The 9760-nt window shown below is 42.0% G+C and overlaps 1 protein-coding gene across 1 annotated transcript; it reads left to right on the forward strand.

The window, feature by feature from the left end:
- The first annotated feature begins 1893 nt into the window (after nucleotides 1–1893).
- Nucleotides 1894–9422, forward strand: LOC119309465 (acetyl-CoA acetyltransferase, cytosolic 1-like). The gene is made up of 15 exons (XM_037585461.1): nucleotides 1894–1901; nucleotides 2300–2503; nucleotides 2686–2729; nucleotides 4613–4711; nucleotides 4808–4981; nucleotides 5092–5197; nucleotides 5518–5656; nucleotides 6515–6592; nucleotides 6691–6756; nucleotides 7066–7151; nucleotides 7763–7862; nucleotides 8063–8173; nucleotides 8254–8295; nucleotides 8552–8638; nucleotides 9110–9422. Exons 1-15 carry the CDS (start codon nucleotides 1894–1896, stop codon nucleotides 9197–9199), a joined length of 1434 nt encoding a protein of 477 aa, XP_037441358.1. The 3' UTR covers nucleotides 9200–9422.
- The last annotated feature ends 338 nt before the right edge of the window (nucleotides 9423–9760 follow it).

Raw genomic sequence — 9760 nt, forward strand, 5'->3', positions numbered from 1 at the left:
TGCATGCATGTTGTATTTTGTGAGACACCAATTTTCATCATGCATTTCAGTTTCTTCATATCATATGATCATGCATGATCGGATTCCAAGATATAGTAGGAGATCTCCACAATTTCAATCTGCCATGCGCATTTGCAATCCAAAGCAAATTCATCATATGCACATCTTTAGGAGGAGTTCCTCTATATCATGTAATCAAATTCTTTATACTCTGCTCTTATACTTCCATTATTTATCCCCGTTGAAAACTTATAATTTGTCATCAATCACCAAAAAGAGGGAGATTGTAAGTCCATCTAGTGCCCCCTTAGTGGTTTTGGAGTATTGAAGGCAAATAGGTTAAGGGACTAATGTGTTTGTGAGTGTACACAAGAGTTATAGCCCCTGACGATTTGGTTTAACCGAAGAAATATGGCCCCTAAAAGTATATTTCTTGAAGTGAAGAATTTGGTGCGGCCTTTGAAGAAAGTGATGTGAAGAATCAGAAGCTTGAAGATTTTGTTCTCGTAGTTTCTTTCTTCTTATTTGAGTCATAGGAAACACCGTACTATGAAAGGGGGTCTAGGTGATACATGAATCATATTTCCGGAGTGATGCTCAAAACCTATACAAAGCCTAATTCTTTGAGTGAATACTTTGGAAATCTCTAGCAGTGCTGACGAATTTGTCAGACACAGAGACGCAGTTCTTCTGCTCGCTGATGAATTTGGTCTGACTGTTAGGATTTCGCCAGAGATTTCTGCCTAGCATGAGGAAATTGAGTGCCTAGACGAATTTGAGAGTCCAAATTCCAATTGTTGTTGTGTAGAGTGCCAGCTGTCGAGTGAATCCTTATCCTGACAATGGTCATCTTCGAAGGGGCATTTATGGCAATTCATGTCGGGTTGCCCCTGGTTATTAGCCGTCCCCCACAACCACTAGTTGGTTGGCTACTCTAGAGAGAAATTGACACATGTCATTTGAGAGCAACCCTTCCTCTGACGACTTTGTGAGAAACCCAAGTGAGGAAAAACCCAACCAGAGCCAAAGTGATTGAGCATCACTGAAGAGTTTGATCTGTGTGATCCGACGCCTATTACTTTTGAAGACTGTCATTCTTCCAGACAGTTAGGCGTCATGTTCTGAGCACCCAAGAGTAATTGTGGCATACTGGTGAACAAGTCTATGAAGGTTTTAGAAGTCTACCTTGAAGACTTATCACGAGTGATTGGGCGAGGTCTGTTGTGACCTTAGCTGAAGAGGAAAAAGGTGAAGACTTAGTGTCTTTGGAGTTCATTCTCAGCCGCTTCAACCAGACATACAATTGATACAACAACTGGAACTGATTTATGAAATCATCGTGTCATCACCAAGCCTACCCGATTTCAAATTCCCCAACCCTTTACTTTCTGTTATTCCGCTGTTGAAGAATCTGTGATCTACTTTTTGAAGAATTTGAACCAAAGACTTTATCATGTTGTCTTTCATTTCTTCTGTTCATCTTCTGTATGCCTGAATGCTTGTATGATTGCACGTTTTTCACTTGCATCTATCTTATATGTATGCTTTATGTTTATGTGATGAATTAGTGTCGCTACTGTTTTTATTTCTTCACTTTGATCTTCGTCAAATTCATCAGAGTTTGATGAATTTCTAAAATTCTCCCATTCACCCTCCTCTGGGACTAAACCCGCGCTTTCACCAACACATCTGCGAGCCATCAAAATGGCCCAACAGACCTGACACAATGCTCGGGCAGATAGAGCCATTTGTTAGTGACCATATGAATGAAACCCTCAACCCCAAGGCCTCCAGCGCCTTACCCCTCCAGGTGTTTATCATCGGTGCATGTGACGGTAGGGTTAGAAGGCTATTGCCGGTGTCAGTGGCGGTGGCCTACTTTGACACGCAGGCATGACCAGGTGACATAGCTGGGGGTCTACGACCGCTGATCAAGGCGGTAGCCCATTAATCCCACTTTCGGGGTATTTGGCGGTAGCAAAAAGGTCAAATTTGAGTAAACATTGAAACATTGTCAGACCAGTTAAACATTGACCACGAGGCTAAAACTGTCAAACAATTATTTTGGCCTGCAAAGCTGACCGTTGCGTGCACCCTCCTATTAATCCGTTTAAGTCTTGAAAAAAATCCCCCCAAATCAGGGAAATCAAATTGTACTGGAATAGGAGCTCATTACTACCTTCCATCTTTTAATTACGAGACTCTTATTTTTGTTCCACCGCCATTAAACTTGTAACCAAATTAACCCCCACCCTTCCAAAAAAGAAAAAGAAAAACTCATCCTTCTCTTCTTTTACAGCGGCGATGTCGACTGCGGATGGTCGAGATGCAATCTAAACAACACCCAACCATCAACGGTCCGAGGAGCCCAATATAACAGCGAAGGCGGGGCAGTCGAGTACTCCAGTCCACCTCCGTTCTCTGTTTCAGTGTCTTGTTCCCTCTCCCCGATCTCGACTCCTCTAGGGGTCGTCCTCGTGCACTCCGCCGCCGCCAGATCGAGGCACGCTCTCTTTCTCGCTCCCCCTCTCCTTTATCACCTGCAGAATCGAATCGAACCGAATCCTCCCTCCATTCACCCCCGTTGCTGAGGGATCACGTGCCGTGCGACGGCTCTTCGCTCGATTCCGTGGCGCGCTTGCGTGTGAGGTGGCTGACGCTGGGTTGCTTGTTCTGATTTTGCAGGTCGGAGCTGGGCTTTGGAGCAGCCATGGGTTCAGACCTCAGAGGTACTGTTTCATACCAGCTTTTCCAAGGCAATGGGCTGCTCGCTGTTAGTAATTCAGAGTTCAGACTCGGGTTTTCTGTAACTACTACATGTGCGATCTGCATCGAAAGGATTGTGGCTTCGACTTGGTTCGGGGAAACATTGATCTTCGTGTTGATATGCACCAGTTGGCAGCCTTTTGGTTCAATTCTTATTTATACTTGCCAGTGATACTGGTTTTTGTTTTCTTTCTCGATCCTTGACATATTTGACTTATAGACGTAGATACATCCGTTTGAGGGACAATTAATATGGGACGGATAGGCTTAGCAAGATCATGGTGATAATGTCCATCATTGACTATAGGATACTGTCCCTTTTTCTCTTCTAGATAGATCAGCTTGGTTATGTTTTTTTTTGTTGCATCACCACTGGAAACAATTGATTTCAACCGCAAGAAAAAGGAAACAGTTGATTCGCTACCAGCGTGACTTCATGCCAGATAACAGATTCTTATATTTTGTCGGAAATGTTAACGCCCACACGTGTGGGCATTAGCCAACTCACCCACACGTCTCCATCACCGTCCAGTAACTTCTGCATGAATCTTGGCACGAATTAGCTGATTTTGTATGCCACCTAGGACAACTCGCGTGTGTGGTGTGTGAGAGAGGTCGCCCACACATCCGTTTTACCACACGGAGGGGCCGGTGTGTGGGCGTTCAGCAGTTCGCGCCACACGCCACTTTGCACGCACACACAAGGGCTAGTGTGTGGGCATTTGCCATCTCGCCCACACGCCCGTCTCCTCTCCCACACCCAAGCTGCTAGTTGCCATGTGTTTTCGCAGCGCACATGGCAACTGCCCCTAGTGTGCTTTATAAGCAGGTGGCAGCTCTCTTTTTTTACCCGAGTGCCATGTGTTTTTGCAGGGTACACGGTCACTGCCTAGTGTGCATGTAAGCAGATGGCAACTCTCTTTTACCGAGTTGCCATGTGTTTTTGCATGGTACATGGCAACTGCCCCAACGTGCACGTACATGGCAACTGCCCTAACGTGCACGTAAGCAGATGGCAACTCTTCCTTTTTACATGGCAACTGCCCTAGCATGCTTGTGAGCACATGGCAACTCTCTCAACTGCCTAGTGTTAGTATGTGGCAACCCCTAAAGTTATGAAATCATGGCAACTACATTAGATCAGACCATACATGGCAACTGCAGTTGAGCAACCATGGCAACTGCAGTTGTCCGACATGGCAACCGTAGTTCAGCGACATGGCAACTGCAGTTAAACGAACATGGACGAGGGTCTGGACCATGGCAACTGCGGGCGCACGGTGGGCGTCACGCGTGGCGTGCGGGACCAGGAGGGTACGAGGCCTGACATACGGGCGTGTGGGCGTTATCAACTTCGCCCACACGCACGCGTGTGAGAGGGTTCAGGAGGAAAAAAAAGAGGTGTGTGGGCATTAGTTGTTTTGCCCACACGTAGGTATGTGGGCTGGTTGCTGTCCATGCCACACGAGGCGTGTGGCACAACTACCCGATACACCACACGTGTGGCAGTTATCGGGACCCTATTTTGTTTGGCGCCTTTCGCAAACTTGTACAAAAAACAGGGCAGCCCAGTGCACTTAGCTCCCGCTTGCACAGGGTCCGACCACTTTGGGTCTAATGTACGGAGTCTTTCCCTACATTTCTGCAAGAGGCTGTTTCCAGGACTTGTACAAAATAAAGAGAAATCTGGCATCTACCAGATGGCTTCCCTGATCTTCATTGTTTAGTCATGCCTTCAGAAGTTCAGAGTATAATCATGCTCTGTGTAGTTAGCAATTGCATGGGAGCCTGCTAGATGGTTTTGCTGTATGCTCCAATTAGTAACTTTTCCTTTTATTACCGACAGATGTATGTGTTGTTGGGGTTGCACGCACCCCTATGGGTAGTTTCCTTGGTGGCTTGTCTTCCTTGCCTGCTACGAAACTTGGCTCTATAGCAATTGAAGGTGATATATCAACATTTTCTGTATGTGTACCCCAGATGGTATATTTTGTTCGGTTTGGTAACATCATAATATTAAAATAACTACTGGGGTGATCAGCTGCTCTGAAAAGGGCAAATGTCGATCCATCCCTTGTGCAGGAGGTCTTCTTTGGCAATGTCTTGAGTGCTAACTTGGGGCAAGCCCCTGCAAGACAAGCTGCTTTAGGTGCAGGAATACCAAATACGGTTGTTTGCACCACAGTCAACAAAGTTTGCGCTTCTGGCATGAAAGGTTTGAATTCATGTGACCAATCTTGTATAATCTGCGTACTCGGTTTCCTGGAGTGAACCAGTTTTTTCTGACCATGATCCTGATTTGATGGTTTTCTTTCCTTTCTACAGCGACCATGTTTGCTGCACAATCAATTCAACTGGGAATCAATGACATTGTTGTGGCAGGTGGGATGGAAAGCATGTCTAATGCTCCGAAATACATCGCTGAAGCTAGGTCAGCCAAGTGTTCTTCTTGTTCTGTCTTTGTGTAGTGCATAACTGAAGTATGATCTTAATTTTTGAATTGCATATGCTAACCATACTAGGAAGAATACAATATCAAGATATCTGTTCGAAATTTTGTGTCAGACCTTAAGTTTAGATTCCGTTTCCTGTACCTACGTGCTGCTTCATGCATTCATTAATAACATGTTTACATTATATTTTGTTCTTGGATCTTGGTTAACAACTTAACATGGATTTAAAACTTCAGTTGTTAATGTATGGCTGTTTACATATTGGTGACAACTTACTGATTTGTGCAATCAAATGCAGAAAAGGATCTCGCTTCGGACACGACAGCCTCGTTGATGGCATGCTTAAGGATGGCCTTTGGGATGTATACGGCGATTGTGCCATGGGAGTCTGTGCTGAGCTTTGTGCTGACAATCATGCCCTGACGAGGGAAGACCAGGTAACTTGCCACAATTGCGATAACACCTTCTGATGTAATTATATTTCTTATATTTGTCTAGCACCAAAAGGGCACATATTGTCTTAGTTGTTACGTATACAGATTCAAGAGTGGTGAATATTAATATAAAATACAGAAGTGAACAAGCAATCGGTCTTTCCAGTGTGAACTGATCACTGACATTATCACTATTTTCATGCATGTTGATTGTTTTAGATCTTGTTTCTCGTACATCATCATGTGTGCTTTAGAGCAATTGCTGCTATTCTAATCACTGCCAGTGTCTATTATGTACTATTAGTTTATACTACTAGTCAGGCATTAGGCTTCAATTTTCTAGTGGGGGTGCCCACATGAAATTCGTAGGGCAGTTTGAGTAAATGAGCCTTTCGTTGCTTGCTTTGGACATGATTTCTCGGATTTTGTTTGTATGCTTGCTTGAGAGATGGTATATATTGATTACATATCATCATATAGGTTGGTATTCAGTGCAGAACAATATGCTTTGCACCTTAATCACTTCGCAATTGCGGTTTCTTAATGCTAAGAAAGATGAGCCTTGCGCATGGTAGAGTATCTCCATTTGTGTCCTGGAGGCCTGGGTTTGAATCAGCCTCATTGCAAAAATAAAATAAGGGGAGTGCTGCCTAGAAATTCCCTTCCCCATAATGTGTGGGAGATTTCGGTATTGGGTACTCCCTTTTCTGTTTTATTGTTGTCGTCGGTGAATTTGATATACCAGTGTTAAACCTGTCTGATGTCTTCAAAATCTTCTAAGGTTCACCATTCTGTTCTTCTTACATTGCAATCCATTTATTTATTATTCGTGACATTTGAAATTTTTATATTCCTATGTAGGATGCATATGCTATTCAAAGTAATGAGCGTGGAATTGCTGCTCGTGACAGTGGTGCTTTTGCATGGGAGATTGTTCCGGTGATTTTTTTTTGTCTCTCTCTTTTTTTTGTTTCTTTGACAAAGTAAGAAACTGTTTCTGTATTTGTTCCCCTAATGTTCTATGTCCTTTCATCCAGATTGAAGTTCCTGTTGGTAGAGGGGAACCTGCAGTACTTGTTGACAAAGATGAGAGCCTAGACAAGGTAAATTTTCTAATAAGATGGCACAAATAAGCTATACCCCATGTTACTTAGGTAACGGTAGTTATATCTGATTATAAACAAGCAGATTATTTGGGGCAGCATGTATCTGGTCCTAATGCAGTGCTTTCACGTACTAGGCTAAAAAAGTACTAATAATCAGTACGTATTATGTTGTCGGTAAACATGTCAATGGTTTATCTTCATATAGTTATCTGCAAGAAGGGAAATATGTAGTTTGCATTTATTTGTATCTTGTAAATAAATGTCTAGGCTCTCATCTTCATCATATAACTACTGTGTGTTTCGTAGTTTGACGCAGCCAAGCTGAAGAAGTTACGACCAGCATTCAAGGAGAATGCTGGTACTGTTACTGCTGGAAATGCTTCTAGTATAAGGTACCTGCTTATCATTTATTTTATTTACAAGCCCTTTGAAGTCCTTCTGTCACATATCGTTTTCAAACCATTGTATGGATTCTGAAAGATGTGGTTCTCCTTCTTTCTTTCTGTTTTGACATTTTATACTTAGTTCTACACTATGCGTTTCATTTGATTTGTGTTATTGTTGTCTTCTGTAATACCATATTCAACTGTTGTTTGTTTCCAAAGTGCTACTCCTGTTTAACATTTATACTTGGGCTGCTCAGAATGTTTTTACTTCAGCCCAAGAGATGGTATATTTTATTTTGTATTTATATCTGAAATTGAATCATTTTCAAGAAAAAATTGTTGAAGTTCCTTTTGTGTATTAAACTTTTCAAGAAAATGCAAATGTAGCGTCTCGATGCATTGCTTATTGATAGATTAGGAATCCTCATATAGTCATATTCATTAACTGCCCTAGAAAGGCCAATCAAGGAACGGCAAGATAGAAACTAAATATCTGCACTGACTGTCATTGAAGGGCATTGTATGTGCTCCCTCCATCTTCCTGGTGTGTTTGTTTATGCACTGAAAAATGTGATGCTTCTGCACTGAGTAACATCTGTTTCTTTTGAGTGGAACAGTGATGGTGCTGCAGCATTAGTATTGGTGAGTGGGAAGAAGGCTCAAGAACTTGGATTGCAAGTCCTTGCAAGGATTAAGGGATTTGCCGATGCAGCCCAAGTAAGCTACAGTACCCATTTTGTTTATCTTAGCCAGGAGTAGAGTACAATTATAAGCAAGTGCATATAATTATGTAGGTTCTGGAAGGTTATAGGAGTCCGTCTTTCTCGGAATACTTTTATGTAATTGTGAGCAGTGAAGGTCATTTGCTGCCAAAATTGAATCCCATAATGATATTTTTCAATTCCCATGTTATGCAGGCTCCTGAACTATTTACCACTACCCCAGCACTTGCCATACCGAAGGCTCTCACAAATGCTGGCCTAGAGTCCTCTCGTATTGATTTTTATGAAATCAATGAAGCCTTTTCGGTATCTCTTGATCATTTCTCTTTATTTCTTAGTAATTATTTTTATTTTGCAATGGTATTTATTTTTATTTCTAAAAACAGGCTGTTGCACTTGCAAATCAAAAGCTTCTCGGAATTCCTTCAGTAAGTGCTCCCTTGTGTCAACCAAAATTACGTTTGCACCTGAAAATAAGTCAACATTCTTGCCAGGAAATAAATCCTGGTTACTAAAAGTCGCTATTAACCAGCAATAGTTATTAATCCGATCATCAGATGATAGTTAGCACAACCTCTTCCAAAATGTAAGACGTTTTTTGGTTTTGCATATGGGGCATAAAAAATGTATTCCTTTTTGTTACGGAGGGTGTACTTCCCATGCTGACAACAGCTTTGCTTGCAGGAAAAGATAAATGTACATGGAGGAGCTGTATCTTTAGGACACCCACTTGGGTGCAGTGGTGCTCGCATTTTGGTCACCCTTCTCGGTGTAAGTTCTTCCTTGAGGTGTTGTTTTGCATTATCAGTCTGTTTTTCAGCATGGATCCTATTTTCTAGCAGAAGCTATTTCATGAGTAAATAATGATATCAAGTAGTAGTAATCATAGGAATAAACATCTTATATGCAAAGTTAACATCTTGCCTGCAGAATACCACAAACAATAAGGGGTAAGACATTTTTGTTACAACTATTTGGGCATCGTTGTGACTCCTTTTTGCGTCCAAAGTATATGCAGAAAGGAGTTTATTCTGTAACCCGTACAATTGTTCCACATTGAGACTTAGAAAGGACATGTGAAAGTTATTATTCCATGATTTCATTTACTATGTTTCCAGTGCTTCTATCCTCACTTGTCCAGTTGTTGTCAGCATCTAAATTAGGTCATCGTGTCTTCAATGCCCGTTTCTCATACTTCTTGTAAAATTAAACTAAGCAATACGGGTTCGTTCTTCTCAATAGGTTCTTAGGGAGAAGAGTGGCAAGATCGGAGTTGCTGGTGTCTGCAACGGCGGTGGCGGTGCATCTGCGCTCGTTATGGAGCTGGCGTAAGGAGCTCTGACACCAAAGATGGAGCCTGCATGTAAAATTCTATGTACTGTATTTCATAGTGCTGTGTCAGATTAAGTAATTGATTAACTTAGAACTTGTGTGCCGGTTTCTGATCTTACTCTAGATTGTTTCAATTTTCTTTTCTGTTGTAGCTGTTTTAAGCATTCTTGGTTTAATAACAATAATAATAATTGTTGCAATAAAGCATGGTTGTGCTACCAAAGGTACTCTCAGAAATCGGTGGTTTTGTCCAATGATTCAGTTAAACCTAATTTTGGAAGAAAAAGTATCCTCTACCCTCTCTTACCACCTGCGCCCACAACCTGCGCGATTCATGCCAAAGAGTCAATTTTTTGAAATATTTTTAGATCCAATTCAATTTTGTGCCGAAGTTTCAGAAAAGGGCCTATACATTTTCACCCTCGAGTGCTCAGTTACCGAATAAAATAAATAAAAGAGTGCTTAGTTACCGAGTTTTTATCTTTCCTAAGGCTAGTCACAGTGGAGAGCAGGTGTCATGCATATCGAGCCAAGCCTTTTTTGTTCCATGACTACGTCCGG

This window comes from Triticum dicoccoides, chromosome 5B (assembly GCF_002162155.2).
Source record: "Triticum dicoccoides isolate Atlit2015 ecotype Zavitan chromosome 5B, WEW_v2.0, whole genome shotgun sequence".
NCBI classification, from domain to species: domain Eukaryota; kingdom Viridiplantae; phylum Streptophyta; class Magnoliopsida; order Poales; family Poaceae; genus Triticum; species Triticum dicoccoides.